The sequence below is a fragment of the Chamaea fasciata genome, unplaced genomic scaffold (assembly GCF_029207755.1).
Source record: "Chamaea fasciata isolate MVZ Bird 193981 ecotype frontalis unplaced genomic scaffold, bChaFas1.0.hap1 SCAF_9, whole genome shotgun sequence".
In the NCBI taxonomy this organism is placed as follows: domain Eukaryota; kingdom Metazoa; phylum Chordata; class Aves; order Passeriformes; family Sylviidae; genus Chamaea; species Chamaea fasciata.
Window position 1 is genome coordinate 26753012 of NW_027094094.1, and position 27635 is coordinate 26780646.

Consider the following 27635-nt stretch of genomic DNA (forward strand, 5'->3'; position numbering starts at 1 on the left):
GTACTTGCAGTTAAACTCAAGCTAAAGCGTTTTCTGAAGTAGATCCTAAGTGGCCCAAATCAGCTGTTGCTCCACCAGCAGAATGAAGTTCAGTGCTAGATGTGAAAGCAATTGTTGGTGCAGCAATGTGATTTTTAATTTTATTTTTTTAATAATGCCAGATGTGAAACGATGGAATCCACATTGCATCAGCCTTTGAGCCCAAAGCTTGACGTGCTTTGGGTGTTTTTCCTCACCAGGCAAACAGAATATGAAATTCAGAGGCTGAGTTGTATCTTGGAAAGAGAGCACACCACAATGTCATGAAGTGCAGTGGTCTGCAAGCCGCTACTGCCAGAAGTTATCAGCCTGGAAGTGTCAGATGGGGAATGACTACGCAGAAAAAAAGTCTGAACAAAAAACGTCGTATCCTGCAGACATCTGCGTACACTGCAGACATGTACACAAACATAGTTCTTACTGTGGAACTAAGAATAATTCTTCAGTTTTTGGAAGTTGATTTTTTACCCCATACTGAAATTATTGAAAAGCTGTTGATCTGGGAAATAACATATATAGTTCTTAATCCTTTTCTCACAGATAAGTCTCCTTACTTACAAATGAAGAGCAAATTTCCATCTGAATATAAAGGAGCCAAATCTTTGTCAGACTAATGAATTTATCAATTGTTAATTTTAGAAAGCGCAGGAATCAGAGGAAGGCCAGCCCAGCATACCAATTATTATAGGAGCTCACATAGTTCCAGAACGTTGCAGCAAGAAGTGGAAAAGGTTTTTCTTACCATCTGTCAAAATTCCCCCTAGGTGGTTGTTGCTACGGCTGGTGCTCCTTCCTGCTCCCAAGGTGCTCTTCAATTGAAGATATCTGCACCTTATTGTGCCATATAACAGTGGTTTAACCTCGCTGCTCCTGGAGCCAGTCACAAAACTGGCACAGGCAGGAGTCTTGTTTAAACTGCATTTGTTAAAAAAATGAATTTACCACCTCTGGGAATTGCTCCAGGGCCTATTTCCTTTTTCACCAGGCTTTCAACAACCATTAAAGCAGAGCACAGACATTCCCAGGGTTATGAATTTTACTGGTATTTTCAGGAGAACACCAAGGCTGATAAGGCTGAGTGAGAAACGTATCTTGATTTCGTTCCGCTATTGTTCTGTCATTGTGATTTGTACAATTCAGTTTTACATATTTTGCATTGCTATAAAAGGTAAAAAATGCAGAAAATACCCAGCCATCCTGGGATGTGAAACATGAATCATCACCAGATTGAATTAGCCAATACTCAAGTGGGATACTCCTTTCCTGCCTTCTCCTGCCCCAATGACCTTGAGAAAGGGCTCACAAGACAAACGCTGTTGGATCCCTCCCAGGCAGCAGGCAGTTTGCACAGGCATTGTTTTACCTTGAAACCTTTTTAGGAAAGCTCTGGACTCAAGACAACATCGTAGGCGATCTATACAGGGCAAGCATCCATAATGGCTCCTCAATGTTTGCCACTTCCAGGCAACTTGCAGGATCCTTCTACTCAAAGCAGAGGATTCAGTCCCAGTCTGTTGCCAATCCTACCTGAGACAAAAGTAACAACAAGAGTTAACACAAGCTACCTCTAAGATTTTGCTAGGGACTTAACTTCCTGCCAGGTAAGGTTCCCCCTTTGTATCAGGTAAGATAATCAGCAGCTAAGGAGAAAGGCCTCCAGCAGGCAATTCAGAGACCCCAAGTTCCTATCTCACCTGGCAGCAGCATCTTTTTCTGTTTTCTGCCTTGCAACAATGGGAGAAGCCAGTTAAGCTACATTACTGGAAACAAATCTGTATCTCAAAAACATTTGGCTGATCTGTATAATACTGAAAGAAAGCCTTGTCTTGACTTGTGCAATGACAAACCATCCACTTGCTGTTCATTTAAAGTTTGAATTCCGGCTGCTCAGACTTGGCCATTGAGCCTCTTGCTGGATAACAGCAGAGTTTCTTGAAACTTTCCCTGAAAGGAGCAGTTCCCCACCTCTCATGTCCCTCCACCTGTCCCTGGGTGTTGGTGGCTGACACCTGGTCTGTGCAACGTCTGCCAGCAACTCTGGGATATGGGCAAGAGAATTCTAACTCAAGTCTACTTATTCCCAAAGCACTGATGGAAGGCAAAGAGAAGAATGTAAAGCAGAAATCAACATTCCCCGACCTCTACTGTCTTTTCCTTTGTGCCTGCAACAGATTGAACAGGATTTTACTTCATTTGGGTCTCTTCCTTCTTGAATTTTCCCAGCTACAAGCTACTCTGTCCACAAAACCTTAACTTCGTCCTTTAACAATGAACTTATGCTGGAGACTAACAGCTGACAAAGTCATTTTACTGGATGAAAGGAGTGTGATTTGGTCATATTCTATTGAAGTATTTAAATGGTGTATGATATTGTTTGAAAGACAGGTAAGGAAAGGAAAGACAGACTGCTTTTGTGGCTGGTAAATATCCTTTGTTCAGGAAGTTTTTTTAATGAAGAATAATATTAACATTAACAGGATTGAACCTTGCTATATATATAAACAAAAATCCTTCCTCTCTCTCTCCATTTATGAAAACTTCAAAATGCAGAAAGGAGAACTGCCACAGACCTGTCATTTCCATGCCCCAATGAAAACAAGCAGTTGTCTGACATCCTTTGGCAAACAGTTTAGGACTTGAACCCCTGCATGTACGTTTGCATAGGTAATGAGCTAATTTCCTTAGCCAGGGAATGAATAACCCAGGGACGAGCCATCTTTCAGGAACACACACAGGCACGAGCCACATGCAGCACACTAAGTGCTGCCAGTTCAGCGATCTTCTGTGACTGATTTCTGCTGTCAAATACCACTGATAGCTCCTGAGCAAACCATTAAAAATACATGCAACAAGAATTCATCTTCTCCCTCAGATGGACAGACCAGCAAAAGGAATTGCTCTGTAGCCCTGCAGTCCCCTCCTGACACTCTTCCCCCTGTACTCTCTTCCCCCAGAGCAGCTGCACACGCATGAGCACGCACCGGCAGTGGGCAAGGGATGAGACAGCATTTTCCAGATCTAAATCCCAGTGCCTAATGAGAAGTTATCCCCTTGCTGTGCAGCTATCAACAAAACTGTCTTCCCAGACATAAAATCCTTTCAGTTATTCAGTCTGCTTCAGAGATTTGGAACAGGGATATATGAATCTAAAGGAACACCTGCTTTCCATCTTCTCTTGCTTTTTTAAACATTTTTTCAAGAGGTTTTGTTTTTCCTTTTAAATACACAGATTCGGAATTTAAGTCTATAATTAAGAGCAATACAGAGTAGGCAGTGAATCTGGAAAGACAGAAAAGAAACAAACAAATTCATCAGAATCTATTAAGGGCAAACTGAATTTCTAAGGGTTGTTTCTCCAGAGACATGCTGACTGGAACAGCCAGAGCCTTCGCTTCCCAAGTACGGCCAAGCCATTGATCAAATGCATTGTTTGGCACTGTTTACTCTGAGGTTGCCCACCTCCTCTCCAGCTGCAGTTGCAGGCCTCTGACCCCAAACAGAAGGAAAAGGGCCAAGATGAGATTTTGCACCTTAAGCAGATTTCCCAGGAGACACTGCTGGCATTTGACGACTTGGTTATGGAACTGCAAACAGGATACTGAATTTTTGGGGCAGGCAGCATCAGAGGGGGTTAGGAGCTGTGTTTAATGGAAGTGGTTAGAATTACCAGACAAGGCAAGAGCAGTCCTGACACTTACTGGCAAGATCCCAGAGCATAAGTGATCGACCCGGTATAACTGGCAATATCAACTCTTTAAAGACTAGCTGGAAGCCTGAAGAATAGTTTGAACACTTCGAGGAAGCACTTCCCAGAAATACTTGGAGAAAAAGTATTTTCATGAATAAAAGCACAGGGGGGAAAAAGTCACTAGTGACCGGGGACAAAGAGTGAAGGAACAACATCTTTGGCTAGTTGTTCTTAGAACCACTAAAAACTTGTGCGAACTACCAGAGCATCTCCAAACATCCCCACGCCAGTATTAGTATAACACCACTTACTGAATGGATTTCAAGTATATTTTTGGAGTAACACTTCACTATAACACTTCACAATAACACTTTACAAACAATTTTCCAATCTATCTTTTAAATTGATTTAACTCACCCATTTTTTCATCAGAGCAGCGGTGCCCAGCTCTGTAAGGTACACCAGCACCAAACTAGGCAACTGAAGAGTGACTAAATAACTACTGACGTTAGTTGGTGCACAGATGTCTTTCTCATCTAGAAAGTACCTCCTAGAAGACACTGACCTCAGAAACCAATGAGCACATTGTTACAGCAAATATATGTCTGTTTTCCCTGGTTCCACACTGAGGCAACAGCTCACAAAAGAAAAAAAGAGAAAGAAAAAAAAAAAAAAAAAGAAGGAAAAAAAAAGGCAAAGTTGTGGTGTATCTCATTCCTGAGCGGGTACACTCCTCAGACCTGTTCCTCAACAAATATAAAAGAAAACTTTCACCTCATTCTGCCAGCAAATCTGATGTTTTGAACCAACAGTATAACCTGAACGTGTTATTCAGACACCACAAATTAAAACAGCTGTTAGACAAAAATCTCCACTACTGTTCAGTAAGGAAGTTCCTTTGAATAATGAATGCCTTCCATGTGTTCATGGCAGCATCCTATGCCATGCCTACCACAAGGAGAGGGACGTCATCCCTTGCCTTGCTTTACGTAGCATCTTTCGTAACCATTACCAAAAATCCGTGGTGCTAAATTATTAACCTGCAAATCTGTGCCTGCTGCAGCCACAGGGCAGCACCATTACAAAGATACAGAACACAAGTTCTTGCACCTGGAGGAGCAGCAGATGTTCCGCGCCAGGAGGATGGCAGAGGAACACTGCCCCATCACTTGGGAGGGATCACACCCATGAAGAATAACTTCAATACCTGCAGCACAAAGTCGCTTCTCTGCAAGCCAGGATCTCACTGCAGGTCAGGTTATAAGCCCATTGGTGTTTTGTCTCATGTTTGCTTCAGTTCCTTCCTGATAATGGTCTTAATATGTAAACAAATATAATGCTTAGGTCACATCCAGTTACTTGTGAGAGAAGCGCATTTCTATGTGAAACGTGGCACATAAAATATTCACACATTGACATGTGTTACAGCAGGATGCGCACAATTCTGAAATAAAAGCAGCAGGAAGGAACAGAGGGAAGTTGCTAATTTTTTTCAGTCTTCAGTCCAGACCTTGTGATTTCATCTCCCCAGAGAAGTGACTGCTACAGCAAGAGCAGGTTTTCCCCCAGAATTAGCAAAATCTCTCCCTGCCTGGCCCCACATGCTCCTGTCACTGCTCTTAGGCAGCAGTGTCAACCACAGGTCAGGAAGGGCACTTCTGTGTTTCTCTATGTTCCTCCATTAAGCATAAAATAGGGGCATCAGGAGAGGGGTGCAAATCCAGCCAGTGATGAGGAGATGCAAATTCATAGCCTTTAATAACACAGCCTTCCAAAATCCTGGAGAGATTTTATCCTCTATTTTAAGCTGGTATTGGAACGAATCCACAAAAGCTTTACATTTAATGTTCTGCAGGACATACTGAACTTTGGGCTGCTCATCTCATCGTTCACACTGCAAGATGATCTCGCAGGCCTGCATTCCCACTTGTTTTGTCAGTGGAGCATCATTCTCTTTCACTTTATCCTTTAAAATGCCAGAGCACATCACCCTGCAAGACAGCGAAAGAAGAAACACAGTTAATGAAAGGAACAAAACTAAATGCAGCACCAACAGCAAAGCAAAACCAGTAAGAAAAGTACATGCAACCTCCACAACCTTAAAAAAAAATAAATTATTAGAATGCGGTGACAGCAGCTCATGGCTAGTGGTTTTTCTTTTAATGTTAATTAAAAATAGAAATAAAAAATTAGGCCTGACACCCAGAGATGACAAGACAAACACAAATTCTTAAAAATGCTCCACTATCCTGACCTCTCTGAAGGACAACTTCACTAAAATCTTCCATTTTTATGGGAACAGACTATGATTCACAGAAGCTACTTTGCAAAAGTCGCACAAGAACAGATGTTTGTAGGCACTTTTTTACTGTAGATGTGCTCTGAGTCCCTCAATGCCCACAATTTGTGCTACATACCACAAATACTCTGCTGCTAAAGCCAAGGTATTTCAGCCTTTAAACTGCAGAAAAAACTTCCATGTGCAACACTGGACCGGGCAGGTCTGTGACATTTTCTGGCAGTGTAATGAGTGTGTTAGAGCACTCAATATTTTCTTTCCTTTCTTTTCTCTTCCCTTCCTTTAAGCTAACATCCTTTTCCTGTGCCTGAGGGAGAAGGCAGTTGATAAAAGCCGAGTTCCTGTTCACAGATAAGTTTAGAAGGCAGGCAAGCTCAGAAGTTCCTTGAATAAGCTGTATTCCTACCACCTTTTTCCCCCCCTGTCAGAGACGTCTGAGCCCCGCACAGGAACCAGGCTCACATTGTTCAACAGCCACGGACGTTTCCACAGTAGTTGGGAGGGCCGAAAGCTCTTTCCGCTCTTTGTTACAGACTTTTTTTTTTTTTTAATTTTTTTCCTTCCTTCTTCCAACTTTCCAGTTAAAGAATATTGCCAGGGCATTTCTGAAGTAATTCAGGCTGAGCTTCAGAGAAAAGAACAAGAGACAGGTGTAACTGTGAGGGAAGCAGCCCAGGATGCTCGTGAAGCTTTTGCTGGTCTGTAGTACAGTAGGACTGGCAAAGCTGGTGGCACACGCAGCCCATCATGGATATCGTGATGGTTCCCTGCACAGCCTAAAGCCACGAGCTCATGAGACCTCTGCGCACCCCCAGAGAACTCCTCTGCCACGCCAAGAAGGTTACTGGGGGGCAGAAGGGCTCAGGGAGGATACCCAAGATTACCCTTCCAGTGTGATCTCCTCACATCAGGAAGACAGAGGGGATTTTGAAGCTGTGAGCCCACAACCCCGAAATGGGTAAGTACCCCACACATAACGAGAGTCCAATCCTCTCGGATGCTTTTCTATTCTCTTGATACAGCACTGTTTTCATTAGAAGTTTCTCCTCAAAGTACATTAGATTTATAGTCCAATCTATATCCAAACTAGAGTGGTTTAAATGCTTTAACTACACAAACAGAAAGCTGAATTGCCTGTGGAGGATGAAACCACAGATGGGACCAGCTCTTTGCTTAATCTGACACAGCAGAATGGGGTTAGGGGTGTGCACACACCCGGCGGGGGTGAAGCCTCCCAGTTCAAACCAAAACACTACCTCTGGCAAAGCAGAACCAGAGGAAGTTAATTTACTGACTGTTTCTTATCATAAACCAATGCTGATTATTTCTGCTGAGCATGGCAAGCTTTGCCCATCAGCAGAATGTGCCTGCCTGCTGACTTGGGCCTTGGAAATGGAGAGGGAAAGAGAACAGCAGGATGTTAGCAAAATAAAAATAGTGAGGAGTAAATATAACAAAGTAAGGAGAAATGAATAAGCATGAAATTTACTACAAATTTCATACCTCCACCCCCTTCCAAAGGTTTTCATGGCAGCAAAATGCTTTTCATGGTACTCTGTAGCAGAAGAGTAGCCACTGTGAGAGCAAAAGGCATGTACTTCACTAGAAATATTCCCAAACCCTATGATTTGTGTAAGTTGCACAGGGCATGTAAGTAGGTCTCTAAATGTTTTAAACAGATGAAAACCAAGCAGGACAGTGAATGAATGAATCTTTTATAGCCTTGATGGATGGGTACAGCAGAGCCCTGTTCAGGAGAGCTGAAACAGCAGCACACTGAGTGCTGTTCACAGCTCAGTGCTCTAGGATGCCCTGGTATTTTTCCCTTTAAATGCTCTTGAGGAAAGGAAAAAAGTGAGATGGAAAGAGACTATAAAACCTTGCTCATGTCATGCTTCCCTTTCATGCAAACTGAAGTATGCAATCTTGTTTCTAATCTCATCTACATGCAAAATTAAGGCCTCCCTTCTGCATGTAACACAGTGAATGCATGAAAACCTTGCTGTCCTTCATACTACATTTTCCCAGAAATCTGTACCTCCCCCTAACAGCCCCGAGGCACTTCCTAAAGCCTGCAAGGCTTCCTGATGGGCAGTGTTCGATAATGACGCGCTCTGCTAACTCACCAAGTCCTGGTTAATGCAGTTCACACACTGCCAAAGGAAGGAAACAAGGCCCAAGGGGTACTCTGGGCTTCCAAGTTACACTGCAAGGTGGGAACAATTTGACTGCCAGTTGAAATGCTGAAAACATTCTGAAACTCCCAGTACTAGGAAAATTCAATGCTGTAAGAAGGTCAGCATTACAGGTCAGCAAGATGCTGTAATATACTGTCCTAATCAGGGTTTCTTCCTTGGCTCTGTAGCTCTGTTCAGCACCAGCTTGTCTAATTCAGCTCAATACCAGCTATGACTCATCCTAATTTCCTCCCAAGGAGAGAAATATTTCCTTTCTATGGAGATAGCTGCATAATGAGTCAAATTATAACATTCTCCCCAATTACAAAGCTATGTGGATGACTACAGACAATCCAAATCTAGCCTGGCAGTAGCTTTAAGGTATTTGTTGTTTTGTAGAGCTGGCACACTTACAGCACACACAAGGCCAGGCAGCTGCTAGCTCTCAGGAAAGAAATTTGAGACTTTGAGAGGAATTATATCTAAAAGTAAAGGGGGAGAGGGTGAATAAGAAGGGACAACACAATTCTTGTAACCAGACTCCAAATTCTAAAACGGTTGAACACACCTTCAGAGCGTGAAGTCCTCCCGTGCCTGTCAGCTGCTGTGGCTGCAGTACCCTGCTATGCACAGACAAGATGCTGTCATGAATCTGGTATTTCTTCCCTACAAGTGTGACACATTCCCTGGAAAAAAAAACCATTCAGAAATGGGGTCTATATCTCTCAAGAGGAGAACAAGAAGAAAAGCATCAGCAGTTAAACAGGAATTGAGAGATAAAGGGAGAGAAAGACATGCCATAACAAGGTGTGACAGACATGCCAAAAAAAAGCCCAGGATGGTGGAGAATAGTTTCTTGCCAAAATGATGTCTTACATCTAGTTTGTTTTCGAAATAGGAAAATACTTTTTTTGCAGAACTAGGAAACAAACAAAGCCTATGGTAACTTGGTCTTTGTGACAATGTTTTGACTCTCATTATTTTAAAAAAATAAAAGCAAGATGTGTTTTGTTCAACTGCTTCTTATTTTCCCTTTGTATTAGGAATAGTTACAGTTACAAAATATTTTTTTAAAATGTAGACTATCATTTTTCATATTGCAGTTATTTGAATAATTGAGACCATCTTGACTAAGTAGTGCAAGGTATTAGTCAGAATCCTCTGGTTTCTGTTTCAACAAGTGAGATGAAATGACTCATTAGATCCCAGTCAAATGCTGGGAAAATGTTATTTTGCTAATTCCTCTAAGAATAATAAGATTTTTCATGTAAGAGTTTTAGAATATAAATCAGTAAGAAGTCACTGGCCTTTAGAGGAAGAACTAGGTAACAGTTTAGCATCTCAGCTGTTGCTTGTATCTGAACAAATAGGAGAAGTTCTGCATGTTCAAATGGACGAGTGTCTGTATGTGTACAAAATCAAAACCACCAAAAGAAGCCAACTTTCCAAAGGAAATCAACTTTTATACTGCTTTTCTCCCCAGCAGCTGTGCCTCATCTGAGCTGACTGGTTTGCTTCAGCTAATTTATTCTACTGCTGAGGTAAATGGATTCACACATACCCAAAAACTTCAGCAGAATTAAAAATGGAAATTAAGAGACCTGTACATCAGGAACAGTCAGGCTCACAACTCAGATTTCATGTACTTAGTGCTGTATTTCATTAAAGAAACCAAGACAAATGAAGCATGCAAAAGGCACATGCAGCTCCGACAGCAAAGCCCAAAGCTGCCTGTACCCTCAGTTAGCCTGACCTGTCTGTCAAGTAACACTGTAAACCAGATCCCTTAAGCATTCCAGGCTAAAAATAATCTTGGGAAAAAGCAGAGGTTATTTTTAACCTTCCCCCTCAGGAACCACACTGACTGAGCCAGCCCCCAGGTGGAAGGCTCACCCTGTAAGGGAGAAATGGACGGTGGTGCTGGCATGGGAAGGAGCACAGCAACTACAGCGGGCTTCCCCATCGATCCAAAGTCTCACAGAACTTCTGTTTCCAGAAGTGTAACCACTGCCAAGTGGCCTCTGTTCTGGTTTTGCCCTGCAGCTGAGTAGGTGGTTTATTTTTCTTTCTTTCTTTTTAATCCACAAACACACAGTGTCAGCTCCTGGTATTTTTTTTACAACCTGCAAAAAATGGAAAAACAAAATGCAAAAGTCCCCAAACTCCACCACCTGATCTATTAAATAGGAAAGGCAGAAATCTTCAGCTTAAGTAAATCGTTAATTTCGTTAATTCATTTTGAATTTTGGACACGCAGTTCAGTGAAATCACCCTTAATTAGAGGAAGGTTTCCTGATGCCAGCCAGGTGTGTTGTTTTCTCTCTGAAATACTCACCTCTTCCTCTCATTCCACATCAAGGAGCCACAAAGAATCAGGCCCGTTCTCGTGACTAGCCAGTGTGTCAAAACATGTAACTATCCTCCCAAGCGGACATGAGCAGAGAAAACCCAAATCACTTCTTCTAAGGAAAGTCAGTGTTCACTCTTAATAGCTTATTATTTTTTGTCTGCTTTTACAGGAAGAATCCATTTATTTAATTAAGACCAGTTTCACACTGACTCATCTATTTCTTCAAAACAAGGCAGGGGCTTTTGTAGGAAGCTTAGGGGATACTGAAATTTCCCACCAAAGGGGCACAGACCATTTGCTTAAAATAAAACAGTTTGGATGAAACCACAAGTGATCTTCAGCCCCTGACATCCTGCAAAGCAGTGGAGCAGCCATAGAGTGCTCAACAATAGCTTTTGCAGTGCCAAGTGCATCAAGAGAAGCAATAGTTTCCTATCACTGGCACTTGGATCCTTCCAGGACTTCGGGAAAGTCTCTGATATTTGGCTGTCGTTGAGCAGCTCAGCTGCAGGTGGAACAGGTCCCCATTAGCCTGCTTGATGCAAATGACACAGCTCCATTCCACACAGTGCAGGAGTTATTGAACCCTCTGTGCCCACGGGATTGATTTGTTTCACAGCCCAATACTGCAAGCTGCTGCAATTAATTTCTTCAGCAGATAGCAAGGGAGCTCGTGTTCCAGCACAGCCACAGAACCACCGTCAGCACTATCAGCACCTGGGCCCAACGCCTTCCTGCTCGTGTGGGTCAGTGCCCCTTGAACAAGCGGTCAGTGGGCAGCCCTGAACAAATCTCCCCTCATGCCCCAAACAGGGTCAGGGCAAACCCTCACGCACTCTGCCTGCACCCTGAGCATATGCTAGTGGAAAGCTTGGCTTCCCAAGCAGTTTTGACTCCCTGGCATCAGCACAGGTGTGCCAAAGGGTGGCCACTGGCTGCAATTCCTGCTTCCAGATGACGTCTGACAAAGGAGTGAGCAGGCTGTACCAGGGGTGAGCTTAAGTCTGCAGGAATCAAAGGATAAAATCCTAGTGTAAGCTGCCCTCTCAGTGGGCGGTAGAGCTTCCATTGCAGGGGAGATGAGAGAAATGGGGTAATGGCTGAGGATGCTCTTGAAAAGGAAAAACCTCTTGCTTTTGCTTCTCTGAAATACTTTGTACAACAGTTGAATTTGGCTCAAAACCAGCTCCCAGTCAAGCCTGCTGTTCCTTGAACTCCTGCTCCCTGTTCAGGACTGCATTTGCTCTGAAGATCTTCACTGCACTATGGTTTTAGGACATCCTGCAGGACAGGACTATCCCAACTGATATCAGTCTACCTGTTGGAATACACATTGCATTCAACCTGGGTTACTCCGGAAGACTTCCACATTTGAAACTACCACTGCCACTCTTCAGTGCCGTTTGTCAAGGTGAACTGCAAATCAATCTGCACTCACCCCACTGAAAACAAGGGTGTTTCATGGGATGACCCATGGGAAGATCCCAGACCCTGCCTGAGAAGGAGTTCTATTCCCTTTTGGAGTTTTCTTGAGGGAAAGATGGAGAAATATGAGACTTGCTGCTGTCTGATTCTGATACAGGGCTGCTGGCTGCCTGGGAAGAGCTGGAGAATTCACTGACAGACCACCAGGCATCACTTGTCTGCTAATTAAAAACCCAGTGCCTTCCCCAGCAGCTGAACACTTCCTGTATTCCATGAAATATAAAATGATATGTCAGTCTCAATACCGACATGCACGGTCTTAGTTTAGAGTAATTTAAATGTGGTATTTTATTTCTGTTTTGTTGAGGCCGCTTTTTCTTGTCAGTGAGAAATTTGCACTGAGACAAAAAAAACCAACCACAGCCAAAGCCCCATTCTTATATTCTTCTTCAACTGGTATAAACCAGACGTCATTCTGTACAAGTCAGAGGAAAATCACTTGTTTAAACTGAAATAACAGTCTTCTACTACCTTCCTATAGCACACTACGTAGGAACTACTGCTTATCTGGTGCCTTTTGTGCCACATAGGAAAATGTTACAGTCTTGAAAAATTTTGCACACTGTGAGTAGTAGACACAGGCATGGCTAGGCAGGAGTTTCAAAGTAATTATAGACACATGCTTCCTTGAGAATAGAAACCTGCGGAAACTGATGGTGAAGGACAACTCAGTTGGACCGGTACAGCCAAAGGAATAACAAAACTTATGACAAACATCCCAACATCCTGAATTCCTGAAGCTTTTGTTCAGGCAAAAATTCCACTGACCTAGGAAACATCTAAAATTATGCACTGCAGTGCCAATCAAGAGAGCATGTAGCAAAGAGAACTAAAGTATGTCAGTCCCTCGCTGAGCTGGGGAGCATTACTCACACTCACTCACGCTGTAATTGTCTGTATGAAGGGAAGACACTAGCCCATATTCATCTGAGCAGAGTCAGTTACTGCAGAGCAGCCATCTAACCTTTTCTCCTGGTTCTGTGGGTTTTATTTTGTTTCCTATGATATAAGGTGGCCCAGTCAAATCCTAGAAAGAATTGCCTCCATTTTGCTGTTTCAGTAAAAGAAGAACTAGATCCAATGTAAGAAAAAAAATCATTTTAGTATCAGTTTCTAAATGCCTGAAAGTTTCAGATAAAAAGAGCTTGAGATAACCTACATTTGCTGAATCTTATTTAAATACAGAATGCTTTGTCATCAGATATATTTAACCTCAGACAGAGGAATACAGTTGCCTCAGAATTAGGCAGAAGTGAATAGATACATGTGAAGACTCTATTTAACAAAATTAATTCATAATTAGAATGAAGTCTAGGGGGAAAAAATGCACCACAGTCTAGCAAAGAAAATTATTAGAAGACTTTTTTTCCTGGTTTAAAAAAAAAAAAAAGATTAAATACTTTGGAATTTGAACCAGGAAAAGCTACTGAACAAATGGAACATCTGCAGCTCTCAGTTTCCCAGGGTCCCCTCAAGTGTTGCTCTAACTTTCAGCATAGTGATAAATGTCACTGTTCACCAGATTACAGGGAAGGCTTTTCTGCTCTCCTCACATGAGCAGCTTCTCTGTCCCTCTCTCTCCCTGGCTGCAGAAGCTTGCACCAAAAGGAAACTCTTTTAAAGAGAATAAAAGCAGAGGGTGTTAAGTTGGTTATATATTCAGTGAATTAAGCGACATAGTTACAAAGAGGAGAAAAAACGCAGCAGCAGAACACAAAGCTGCTGTTGTGAAGAAACCAGAAACCAGCTCAAGAAAGAAAGTGCTATTTGTGAAGGAGCAGCTCTTTGAAATTTCACAGCCTGATTCAGAGCCTTTGGTGCCAGAGAAGTCTTGCTTGCCTCACTGAACTTTAGACGAAGCCCTTCTCAGTCTTTTGCATTGTTGCACTTAACATTAAAGAATGACATATTTTCCCTCAAGGTCAATCCTCTTTAGGTATATTTTTAGGTACAGAGAGCAAAGTTTTCCTAAAGGAAGCTTTTGACAAGTAGTAAAAAAATACTGCAATAGATGTTTCATCTTTGGGTACATGTATCTATCTGGCAGCTCATTACAGGCCTTATCTACTTATTTGAGGAAAGAATAAACTTATCAAAGTTTTATGGAACTCAAAACCTCTGAAAGTTTTTGTGATTAAAACAAAACCAGGGTATCACATAGCCCTTCAGCTCCACAAATAATCCTTTAAGATCAAGTGAGAGACAACCAGTGAATATTAAGAAAACTGGACATAAAGAACTGTGACCAGCATTAAAGGAAGGTTGGATTGAGAGTCCATCAGATTCCCCCCTTTTTTTCCCCTCATGCTATTCATTCTGCAGAATACTGGTAACTGTCCAAAGCAGGCATCAAGCTGGGATCAACCACCAATTCCATTTCTGATACGACATAACCCCTTTCTACAAGTGGGAAGCCCACCAGGTACCTCCAACACATTAACATGTTTCAGAAAGGAATCCTTGTGTTTCCTGTTCCTTGTGTGTGCACATCCACGTGTGCAACACAGCAAAAGCACTCACAGTCCCACAGTGCCTCGTTCCTGCTCACACAGGCTGATGCATGTGCACATTTGGCTTTGTTCTGTGTGGCTGACATGACTCCAAGGACTTCTCAGGAAGGACTTGCATATGGTGGGGGAAAAAAAAAATCAGCCCAGATGATGATTCACTGGGTGTGGATTGTTTTCATTAGGAAAGAACAAAACCCCGAAGCCAAAGAATCCTGTTTTATAAGGAGGTTTCCACACCAAAAGCAGACTCCTGCCTGGATCTGGCAGGCATCCTGCTGGCAGGGGCAGGGATCCTGCACCTAGCAACGATAGCAGCGAGCTCCAGCAGCAGGGCCTGGGCACTTGATTTCCCCAGGAAAAGGGAGAGAGGATTTGAGGGGGGAAAGCCTCTCCCAGCTATGCCTTGCCAAGCCCATGGGAGAGGACAGTCCCAAACCAAGCAGAAGCCAGGTCCCTGTTTTAGAGATATTGAACTGACACCAAATAACAGAAAAGTGCCACAGCTATTAAAGCCTGGCAGTCTAAGGTACACCTCAGAGGCAGATGTCACCACACCAACAACAGCTGGTCTGCTGGATTTTACTGAGTGGTTTTACACTCCGACACAAACAGTGTGTTTGACTCTGGAAGAGTAATACTTCAATAAAAATTTGAGGATTTGTCTTCTAGTTCAGTCCCATAAGAACCAAGACTCCCATTGATCATAGGCCCAAATTTTCCCCCAGCCACTTGCAAAGGCCTCAAAGGTACAACTCAAACAAGTTGTTTTGGCTGGAAATCACAACAAAGGCAGCGACCTCCTTTCCTGTCCTGCTTTCCCAGCACTGCAGGCTTTGCCAGATTCCTGCCCTTGCTTCTAACAGATGAAGAGCTTTGCTTGCATGAGTGCTTGCTGAAATCTCAATCATGTTTTCCTTAAGAAACAGGGGAGCAAAACTGGCTATGGGCCAGCAAGCCTGGTGAGCTGTTCCCAGCTAGCCCAGGCTGCCTGCCCTTCCATCCTGACATCTCCAGCTTCCTTGCAGCTTCCTCCCCTTCTGCTGGCTGCTGCAGTGCCAGCTTCTGCTTTTGTGCAGGACTCAGTTCCCCATTGTTTCGCCAAGCCCCTGAGAGGGGCAAAGTTCTTCCATATATGCTGATAGTTGGAGATTTGGTTCCTGTATTCCCATTTAAAAATACACTGCCTAAAGTTCAGCTGTTTCCATTATGCTTACCACTTGTCACTTCCTGCCCCTTCTGGTCTTGGATTTAAGCATGGAACTTCAGCCAAGTCTTGACTCTAAAGGAAGAGGCTCACCTACACTCACTCACATTAATAGCTGCCTATGTAATTTTGACTTGGAAAATTATTCAGACTATTAAAACTCACTTGTCCTTGCTAGAGGCATAAAACTAAAATAACCCTCTCCCCCCCAGTATAATTTTCCTGAAGGTGGCAGGAGAAATTAATTTGAAGCTAGGCTATTTCATAAAATCCAATCACTTACTATATTATCTTGAAGAAGAAATACTTAGGAAGATGTTGGATTAGGTTTTCAGAAGCAGTCTGCCTCAACCTGATGAGTCAGTCATTAGGCATCTGAAATGGCAACATGCCTAGAAAGGCAATTTGACATTTAAAGTGACATTAACCCACAAGTTATCACGGGTTGGAAATTTCTCCTGTGAAATGAAAGGACTGGAAATGGAACTAATGCATCAAAGTTTAGACAATCAGCCCTTTTGTAACAAACTCAGATAAACATCTCAAATGAAAACAAATGAATTGGGAGTGGAGGGAGAAGGTAGGAAGTATTTTCCACTTTCCTCATCATACAGCTGGGAAAAAATACAAAAGTAAAAATAAAGGCCATTCTGCATTTCACTTTTTCTTGGCACTGTTACAGCCAGAGACTTAGAGACCTACTTCAAATGCTTTTCCCACGTTTTTCTTCCACTAGGAACTGGTGTCCCTTCACGCAGTCCCGACTGGTCACATACATAGAAGCCTGCATGAAGGAGAAGTACATTGTTAACTCCCAACAGCCCTGCCCAAACGGAGCCCCAGACTGCCAGAAGATCATGTAAGTGTCCTAAATAAACCAGTGAAGAAAACAGAATTTTCTCTGAAGTATCTAAGGGAATGTTTTCAACACTTCTGAAGCCTTGTCATTATTTCTAGGGGAGTTTTAAACAAATTTCTATCTCTCTTGGTATCTGTGACACTTTGGAAAAATGTGTTTAATAACAAAACTGTCTCTACGCCTCATCAGAATACTACAGAAGTTCAGGATCAGTCCAAACTTGATGGCAAAGGTCTCTATGACAATAAACCTAATGCCCAGACCCTTCCTCCCCAGGTACAGGACAGCTCTGAAGCCAGTCTATCAAGTGAAACAGAAGGTTTTGAAGTCTTTGCAGTGGAAATGCTGCCCTGGATTTATTGGCAAGGACTGTGAACAGCGTGGTAAGCAAAGCTGGAGAACAAGCATAGGAATGAGTGATTAAATGCCAGGCACAATGGCAAGAAATGAATTTGCCTAATTTTTCTCCTTTTTTTCAGAATTGATGCCTTGTTTTTTTTTTTTTTTTACTCTGCTATGTCCCAAATCTCTAATGCTTTGAGACAAGAGCAGTTGTAATTAGCTGCAATTAATAGTTAAACAGCATTAGCTACTTATTCTTCTGTTAATAGCACCTTTGTGATCTTTACGCATGGAGAAAGGTGTTCGTTTGCTGGAAAGCCTGTCAGAAGTCCATCTTAGAAAAGTCCATCTAGGAATGCGTAATTCCAGGTGATGACATCAGAAAGCAGCACTTGTATGGGAAATGCCCCTATGGTCAGCTCACAGGATGAAATCACCCGGCTTGGAAATCACAAGGTGTCCAGGTTCAGAGGAGAGGGCAGCCCTCACTCTGCAGTCTGCACTGCTCCTCCTCTCTCTGTTTACCCTGGCTGCAAAGGCACCGGCTCCTCGAGCAGGGAGCAGCTTTCCAGCACAGGAACAGTGCCCAGACTGCAGCCTCCATGAAAGCTCCAGGAACAGCCTTTAGAGTGAACTACTGTAATCCACTGCACTGTTGAATAAAGCAGTGGTGGCAGCAGGTTGAGGGAGGGGATTTTGCCCCTCTGCTCCGTCCTCCTGAGACTCCACCCGGAGTACCGCAGCCAGCTCTGGGGTCCCCACCTTAAAAACATGGAGCTGTTGGAGTGAGTCCAGGAGCACCTCTGCTATGGAGGCTGGCTGAGAGACCTGGGGCTGCTCAGCCTGGGGAAGAAAAGGCTCTGAGAAGACCTCAGAGCACCCTTCAGGACCTCGTGGGGCTACAAGAGAGATGGAGAGGGACTTTTCACAAGGGCATGTAGTGGTAAGACCAGGGGAAAAAGCTTTAAACTGAAACAGGGAAAGTTTAGATTACATATTAGGAAGAAACACTTTACTGTGAGGGTGGTGAGGCACTGGAACTGGTCTCCCAGAGAAGCTGTGGGTGCCCCATCTTTGCAAGTGTTCTAGGCCAAGCTGGACGGGTGTCTCAGCAGCCTGGGACAGTAGGAGGTTCCCTGCCATGGTGAGGAGGTGGGAATTAGATGGTTTTAAGGCTGCTTCCAACCCAAACCATTCTATGATCCTATGACCTGTGCAGCTGCTAATAAAGGGAGAGGGGAGACAGTATGGTTTAAAAATTGAATGGTGGTTTAAAAAGGGCACTGGTAGGATTTAGCAAATAATACCCAAAAAGCAGAATTTAAACAGATTTAAGAATTTAAAGGGTTTTAAGGGAATTTAAATGGATAAAAGGTAATTCCTTCTAGCAATTAAGGCAACCATAACAAAAAAGGCAAATATATGTCTGAAAAAATTTCCACAATATACATCTAACTCACCTAGACTCCACAGATAAAAATCCCAGAAGGTTTACTTTTCTTCACAGATAACTTTCATTTGTGGGTTGATCTTTCGGTGGTGAACTTCACTCATAATGTTGAAAAGATATTACCAAATGCAGTGCAATATTTTAGTCTATTGTTACACTCATTGACCAAAACCAGCTCCTCCATCGTTATCTCCTCATTTGTACAGCATCATTCACTGTTGCTGCCACCAGATTGTTCAGGTAACTGTGGAACAAGGAAGAGGAATTTGCAGATGGGACCCCCAGGAAAGAACAAAGCCCCATTTATTTGCAATAGACTAATATCTTATGAGCAGTAACTTGGCATGAGTTAAAAATCCCCATGCTATACTGCACAGCACTGCCATGTATGCAATGTTGTTTGCCAGTGCAAGGAAAGTAAGCTCTCCAGAGCAGGTGCTCTTTCCCCAGGAAGCCGATCTCCGCACCAGTTACACAACACATGAAATTCCTGTGTGGCCCTGCTAAACTGTAGTAGTTTCTGCATCTAAAACATTTTCACAGCTGTATCATATCTCAATTGCAGATCCTAATTTTATTCTGGCGCCAGGAACTGAAACTGAAGGACAAGAAGAGTTCTCAAACCACAGTATGTGCTTGAAGTTATTTTACTTATCATCCTTTTACCTCTAAGTCACTGAAAAAAAATAAAATTGAAGCTGTAATTTTAAAATGATAAGCTATGGACAATCTCTTTAGTGAAAGCATTCCCTGGGAAAGCTTTGAAACAATACATTTATTGATACAAATGAGGGCTTTTGCTGTAACACGCTGGGAATGCTCACAACAAAGCATCCCAAAGTTTCAAAGCTGTCTGGTAGCCAGTGAATGCCAGCTGGTGCAGAGCCTTACCCCTTTCAGTGGCATGGATGTTAATCCCTTGCTCTGCAAAGTGGATTCGCAGGACAGCACACCATGCTCACAAATCTACCAGAAAAACAATGCACTGAAGATGCTATTTTAGAACGGCCCCCAGCAGCTCTGAGATTACAATTACAAGGTACCGTAGATTTGTATCTCAGGCACTCCACCCCACCAGTGGGAGTACCGAGAAGGACCTTCCCTTACCACCTGGGAAACGGTGTGGCTTGCAGTGCTTTTAAGTGCCTTTCAGCAATTAGCTTCAGGGAAGTATTCCACACTTCGAAATCTACAGCTCAAATTTACAAGGATTTACTTAGAAAAACATCAGTTCAAGGGCCCCTCCATGAGTCAGCTCTGACACTTTACACACTGTGCTCCTGATTCCTCAGTGGAATGTCTCAATGGCTCTTTCATCCCCTCCTTTTATTCTAGGTTGTTAAACCTTGCCATCCTTTCAGTCAATGGCTTGAAAAGAGTTAGTATTCCAAAACATTTTTATGGCATGGGGAGATTTCTAATTAGGAGCATTTTATTGCCATCACGGCTGTTGTAGCTGAAGTTCTCCACAAACACTTGAATATATTAGGTTTCCATCACTGTTGAGAAAAATCCTTGCAATTAAACCGCAATTTAAGGTGCCAGAAATCAACAGACCCCCTAAACGTCAGTGTAAAACACCAGACAGGTGATCCCAGAGGTCTTGCATGAATACCTGTCACCTGGTCGCTGCACTCTGTTGCATGACTTTGTTTTTCTAATCTTGTGACTAGTGTCAACATCAGTGGATTCAAGAGAAATGTTCGAAGTCATTCAAAATCATGAGGCTTTACTGGATGATCTTCAAAGTGATATTCATCAAGCAGCCAGCACCTTAGGTGACTTACAGAGACTATTTGAAAACAACGGTACAAGCATGCTGTTAGAAGTGAACCAGAGCAATTCAGGTGAGAGGTCTGATGCAGAATTATCAGCCCATGATAGGCCCTGTGAAACCACACAGATCAGAAAGAAAAAGTGAAAGCAAAAACACTCTGATATTCCTTGGTCTGCTGGTTGCTTCTAAAGAGAGAAAAAATGGGTACAGTCCCAATGCAAATGAATGAACCAAAGAGTGACTCGAAATGGGAAATGAGAGGAAATATGAGTTCAGAATATGCCTTAATCACAGAATAAAGAGGTTGCTTATATTTAAAATGTGTTAACCTTACTATTCTGCTCCTCTGGCTTCTTCTCTTCTGTGGGGGTGCAGAGTTTAGACCTGTTCTTTTTCCATACTCATGCTACATACTCAGATGTGTGGAATAGCACACTGGTGTTATGTGAAAAAATGAAACATTTGGCCCATCTCTGGAACACTGTTCCTGTCATATACAAGAGTGGGAAAAAAAGAGCTGCTGAATTTAACCTACGATAGTGAGCCACTGGCTTTCAGAAACATTTTCTAAGGATACAGACTATGGTACTCAGTGAGCTTCAGGGTACTCAGGCTTGAACTTTAAAGTTAGAAACTGAGCCTTAGTATAATTCCCATATAGTCCAGATACTTCACGGATTTTTCAAGTTATTTACTCCTAGGATATTCAGCTGTCAAGATGCTGTACATCTTTATGGAGTTGAAAGCATGAGAAAAAGAACATTACGACACAGTAAAAAAAAGGAAGAGCCCACCAACTAAGAACTGTTGGGAAAATGGACAGTTATGGTCACTGGCAAAACCACCTGTCCAGGGGTTTCAAAAAGCATCGTTTATAAGACCCAAATGGGGAAGTCAATACATATCCAAGTTATCTTCTGTACACTCACAGACACCATGTGTTATACAGTAACCTTGATTTAACACTAGGCTATTTTTGCAATAGTTGAAATTTATCATGAGGTCAGATTCTGGGGAGTAAGATGGCAACTACTACAGAAAAATGCACACTTGAGTTATCCTGGCTAGACTGTGTTGCAGAAGCAGAATTTAAATTTTAATTAATTATTTTTTTTAAATTGTATTAACAGATCATCAGGAAAGGCTTCTGCAGCAAGTTTTGTTTCCTCATGTGGAGAATTTTCTTAGGAAACATTTTAACCCAGTGTGGGCAAGCTTCAACAGTAGCTTACAGAACCTCTCCAACATAGTAAGAAACCTGTCCCATGATGTGGAAGCTAACAAGAAAAGCATAGAAAGATTCCAAGAGAGCACTGTGCCCAAGAAGGAGTTCCAAGAGCTGGGAACTAAATTTGAATCAAAGGTCCAAGAAAACATCGTGAAAGTTGATCAGGCGAGAAGAGATATAGAGAGCCAAGTGCACATGCAGCAGGCTAATATTCACTATAATCTCAGCATGATCAAGGCAGATACTGATACAAAACTCAAGAAGCTTCATAAGATACAGCAGTCCCACTTCTTAGCTTTGAACAACAGCATAGTAAACATGAAACAAGAGCAAAACCTTCTTGAAAATAAATTGGAGGCTTTGAAAAAAAATTTAACAGACCTCTCTTCACATCATGGTCCCAAAGATGAAAACAGCCAATTAACCATCAAACAAATGAATGACATTCTGTCAGGGCATGCAAAGCAGCTTAAAGAACTTTACATGGAGTCAGATGTGGCCTTTCAGAATATTGCAGTTTTAGAGAGGTGGTTTAAGGAGCTAAAGAAAAACATCTCAAAGTATAGGCCAGAAGATCTTACAATAACTTTAGCTGAGAAATCAGTTATTATGGAAGAAAACAATGCAGCAATGGAAAGGCAGATATCAGAGCTCAACTACACTCTCTCAAACCTTCAGGAAAACTATTCAGATCTGCTGCGGTACATGGAGGAATGCAACTGCCAGAGAGTATCTGCTGACACTGATCTACTGGAGGAAGGTCCCAGGAACAGCACTTATTCCCTTGAAGATACCCAGTCAAAGGACATGAAGAAGCACTTGGAGTCAGTTTTCAGAGATTTCTTCAAGAGTGAAATTGAAGAGCTCTCCTCGGCTATTCCGTCCATCCATCTGTCTCTCAGCCTCCGTCAAGAAGAGAACAGACAGCTTCAGTCACGGGTGACGGCGTTTTCAGAAGACATAGGCTTGCTGAAGAAGAAAGACGAAGAAATTCATCGACACATCAAGTATCTCAACAGTTCTTTCAGCTCTCTTTTGAAAGATGCAATGCGGCACGAAGAAGCACTGGAGACTTTACTGAGACACGAATTTCTGGATGTCTTTTTTGAAGAGGATTTTAGTAGCCTAATACCATCAGTATTTGAGCTGCAAGAATCTCTCAGACACCTCTCAGATAAACTGCAAGAACAAAATGTGACTTTAGAATCTCTTATGAGATTTCATCCTTTGGAGAGAGGTCACCAGAATAATCATGATGTTCACATGTCTCCCAAGGAGGAAACCCAAACCTCCTCTACTCTACATGAAGTCAGCAGTCAACGCACCATCAGAGAACACATGGAACCTAACTACGAGGCTGCCAAAGATGACTCCTTGGACAGCTCAGCTTATAATGATATCATAACTCTGAAGAATGATATCAAGCACCTGAGCCTGGCAATCAAGAGGCATGAATCCAGAGGTGATGAGACTCTCTGCTGCAATCATACAATAGCAAATGCAATTGAGCCACTCAACGTTTCTGTAGAAACTCTCTCTGCAGATTTAGCAACCATCAAGCGGAATCTGGAGGAACACCTGGTGACTTTTACAAAGCTATTTGGAAGTAATGAAGCATTAGGTGCCTCAAATATAAGTCTGGATGTTACAAAGATTCAGTCAATGCTGAGCAAAAAAGGGAGAAGGCAACAGAAAGGTCAAGACAAGCAAAGAGACAAGAAAAGGCCTGAGAAGCACAGAGAACACACACAAACAATAAGTGGAAGAAATACAGTGCAGACAGAACTTGTGGAGAAAGGTGTGTTCTTTTCTTTTACTTGCTCATGTGCAGGTCTAGCTTCTTTCTGGGCCCTGCTGCAAAGTTCCACACACAAAGCATATTGGTATTAGTTATGACAACAGTATCTTGTGGGATGCTGGGGGGAGAAATTCTGACATTACTTACATCCTCCCCCCTCCACCAAAAAAAGCAGTCTGAGTGAGATCCAAGTTGATATTCTGCTGTGTTTTGCTTAAGGCCAATAAAATTACACCCGTTACAGCTGCTAGGAAATTGGCCTTGAACTAATTCAGCTACAGGTGTTGAGAAGACAAATTTTGTTTGCAGATGCTCATGTTAATGCAGTAGTAGTCTTCTCTTTGGAAGCTGATGTGGAATGCTTGTTTTCCCCTGTTATATTGTTCCTTGAATCTGGAAGGATATACTCAAAGCACCAAACCCTTCCCAAGGCAGACAGATGCATTAAATGAACTGCTATAATTTGCACAAGCAGAACAGGCAGGACTGACCAGGGAGCACATACTCTCTCTTACAACTAAGCTTCAGAGTCAAATTTTCAGCTTATACTTCACCGGGACTGGGCAATTCCCTTTCCCTGTAAACACATGACCATAAGCACCTGGTAATTACAACCACCGCAGCTTTAACATCGGCTTTTATGATTGCAGCCCTTGCTATGGACAAATAACATAGAGCAAAAATCAGCCCCTTTAGGCATCTGTGATGCAAAACTGTACTTAAGACTGAAAAAGCAGAGAACATAGTCTTAACTAATTTATTTTTAGGACAGTAAAAAAGCACTATTTTTTTTTCCCCAGGGTGGTCCCAGTGTTATACTTTTCCAAGAGTTCTGGAGAATCATTTGATCTACTCCACTGCACAAAACCATTTCCAATGTCTAGCTTTCCAAAGCAGCACAGAAAAATCAGACCTGATAGGGATTCACCTTATCTCCCATCCTGATGATCCTGGAGAGAGAAGAGTACTCACTCACTGCTAAAATCCTGTTCCTCTTTCTTTTTCAGACTCATTGGTGGCATTCCACGTGGGATTCTCAGAAAGGAAGGATAAAGAAAAAACTGTGAGGTTTAATGAAACGTACCTCAATTATGGGAACAGCTATTTCTCTGAACACGGACACTTTAAAGCACCACACAAAGGTGTCTACCTGTTTGTCATCTCTGTGGAGTTCAGCTCAGGACCAGCACTGGGACAACTCTCCTTCAGCCGTGGGTACAAAAGAACTCTGTCAAGCAGTCAGAGGAAAACCCCACATGGAAACACCATGACTACTTTTGCCATGGCAGAAATGGAGAAGGGGGAGACAGTGTGCTTTGAATTGCTGCACGGCTCTGTAGTGAAACGAAGCCCACCTGGGACAACTATGGGTGGATTCCTAATATCTAAAACTTGAATAGTGACATTTATGTTTCATTAATCTCTTTCCATAGATGCAATGGATGCATTCACTATTGCTTCATCTGTGATGTATTCAATGCTACTGCATGTGTTTCAACATAGCACTACCCTAGGTTTGTCTTCATGCTTCTTTTCTGGAAGTGTTTGGCTTTTGATTAGTTGCTTATGAGCAGCAATGGGATTTTCTTTTAAGTGAAAAGCTAATGGTTTGGACTCCAGACGTATCAGCACACACATTCCCAAACCCCTCCAATGTGAAAACTGCACATAAATGTTTTGTGGGACTTTCTTCACTTTTAAAATAAATTTCTCCTTTCCCTTGGCAAAAGAATATCCTCCCATGGCAAATATCCCCATCAGTGGCAAGGAAAAGATTTTAGGTAGGACTGCACACTCTCATGTTATGTGGATGGTACCTTAAAACCCAGAAGGCAGGGCAATTTTACCTTTCAGTTCTCTGTGGACCATGGACTATCTTGGAAACTTCTGCAACTCACTCCAATGTCCCAGCCTCTGCACAACAGGAACACTAGAAGAGATCCACCAAACCCAGTAAAATCCACTCTGTTGCCAGGATTTGCAAGCAAAGATCTCATAAATGGCCCAGTGTCTTTGTTTCTGGGCCTGTGATGTATTTCAGCTACACTGCAAAAATTTAAAGAATTGTTAAGATGAATTACATTTACATTTAGACACTAGGAAAATGTCAACAATATTTTAGAAGTATTGGTGAAAATGCAGTTTATTTCTAAAGTTAATCCTGCAGACTATAATGAATTCAGCCCAGAGTTCAGCATTTAGTAAATATTTCAAAACCAAGCAAGCAAAACTAAAACCAAAAGGCAAGCTCATTGGTCTGTTGTCACTGCTGAATATAAATTTGTAATCAGAGTAAACCAAAGAGAAGAATTTTTGAAATGTAGAGTTTGGTTTTTTTTTTTTTTTTTTTAATTTCCAAAACTTCAAGGTGACCATGCTTGGTCATGTCTTAAACTTTTCTTCTGTCAAATAAAACTTCCCAAAGACTTTCACTTTAGAGAAGTTCAAGTATTGTGGTATTTATGTCTACCCTAATACCTTACAAAGCAATATTAAAACAATTAAATTTGCCAAAATGAAACGCACTTTGAAATTTCCAGTATTTTTGATGAAGATATAAATTCTTACTATGTAAATTGCACCCCTTTAAGGTGGCATTTTTTTAACACATCTATTCTGCTGTTCTCCCCACCTACCTGTATTCTAAGCAATGCTGAACTATCATTAATTGTTAAAAACTCCCCAACACACAATACACTTAAAGCAAGAGTTTGACAAGCAGACAATACGTATCTTTTGAAATAAAGCTACAAAGCAATTTCAGCTACTGAGCTGCTGAAAAGATTGTTTTCTCTATCTTGAAAAATCCAAGAAAACTAGCAACAAAAAATGCTCCTTGTGTCCTCCTGGCCAATGCTGATTTCCAGAGGAGATGCCCAGGCCAGGCGTCCCTGTTTTTTCTAGCACGGAGCCATGGCTCACACTGCTCTGCTGCAGGCAGCACAAAGTGCCCGCAAACTCAGTGTCATTTTCTGTCCCACTTTTGCTCAAAATATCTGAGGGAAGAAAGAGAAGAATAAAATTGAAGAGGTGAAATGAAGAAAGTGTAAGATTAGGTTCTTTCAGTACAAGGCTACCATCCTGCCGTGACTCGGATGGGTTTTTACCAGTGTTCCTCCAGCTCCTGACTTCCGTGGTGGCAGCATTCTGCAGAGCCAAGGCCAAGCGTGCTGCCCAGGTCAGGGCAGTTCAAGGAACACCTCACCTTCAGTGCACACCAATTCTGCACCCCCCAGCCAAGTCCCACAAATAAGTACCGCTGGGGAATACGTACATGTTACATATGGGGGATATGATGCGTATATATATTTTAAAACACTTTGTTTTTAAAGCTTTCAACTGGAATGAAAACCACTTGGAAATGGACACAGCAGGTAGCAGACAACATTGCAGTTCATCCAGTCAGGACTTCTACAGGTGCGGTGTCCTTCCTGGTGCTTACCAGAGTTTGCTTTCGTTGAAGAATGTGCCAGATGAGTTCAGAGAAGACTGACTCCAGAGTGAGCAAAATGTTAATTTAAAGATGTTTTTGTATTTTAAAGATGTCTTCGAATATGTGCTTAAGTTAGCCACCTGCACATACAAAGACGACACACTTGACTGGAAGACTAATTTTTAGACTACAAGGCAAAAAATTAATGAAAGACAATGAGTTAAATCACTGCTGGCTGCATAAGCCAGGAAGACTGACTTCCTTCTCAAGCAACAAGAGAATGATGATTAATCTACTGGGCTGTGGTTTTGTTTGTTCAAAGCAATAAACCAGCTTTTTTATAAGCCTCCATCTAAACCACTCCTGCATTTTTTTGGTGGGATGGTTGTTTGGGTTTTTTTATTAGATTAACACAGCCACATCACTAACCTGTATTTTAAAGCAAACTAGAAAAATCAATTTAATGAAAATAATTTAAAATACAGCTATTGGTTGGGTCAGTGGATTTAGGAGAATGCCCAAACACGAAAAACAACCTGAAGCTGACCATAGGCACTGGGAAGAATTGTCTGTAAGAATTTCAGTCTCCCTCGCAGCAGACTGGCTAGACTAATGTACCTGATGGCCAGGTGGCAATAGGCACAGAAACATGTGCTCACTCCAGGACATAGATACATGGAATGTCAATCCGACACTCATCTTTAAAAATAAAAGCTTCCAACAGCTTTTAGCACTTCCTAGAAACCTGCCAGAAAACATCACCACTGCTTCAAGTTTCTGTACTTCCAGACCAAATCACTAAGCTTTGTAATAAGGTAGAAAGCTGTGCATCTTAAGTGCCTTCATGGAATTATTTTGTTACTGATCTGCTGCTTTATGAATGTCAGTATCTTATAGTACATTTGACAATAAAAGTCTCCTATTTTTTTTTTCTTTTCCATTAATGAGACAACCTCCTTAGTCCCTCCTTATCTCGAAATTCAAGTACTGACTGTA

The 27635-nt window shown here is 42.2% G+C and overlaps 1 protein-coding gene across 2 annotated transcripts; it reads left to right on the forward strand.

Annotated features, from left to right (window-relative positions):
• The first annotated feature begins 6601 nt into the window (after positions 1-6601).
• On the forward strand, positions 6602-27583 carry MMRN2 (multimerin 2). 2 transcript variants are annotated; one of them, XM_066191600.1, is made up of 7 exons: positions 6602-6984; positions 16489-16611; positions 16888-16994; positions 18969-19031; positions 20077-20250; positions 21311-23206; positions 24214-27583. In XM_066191600.1, exons 1-7 carry the CDS (start codon positions 6704-6706, stop codon positions 24600-24602), a joined length of 3033 nt encoding a protein of 1010 aa, XP_066047697.1. In that variant the 5' UTR covers positions 6602-6703; the 3' UTR covers positions 24603-27583. The 2 variants fall into 2 exon arrangements, with proteins under 2 accessions (XP_066047697.1, XP_066047698.1); XM_066191601.1 differs by lacking the exon at positions 20077-20250.
• Positions 27584-27635: the final 52 nt, after the last annotated feature.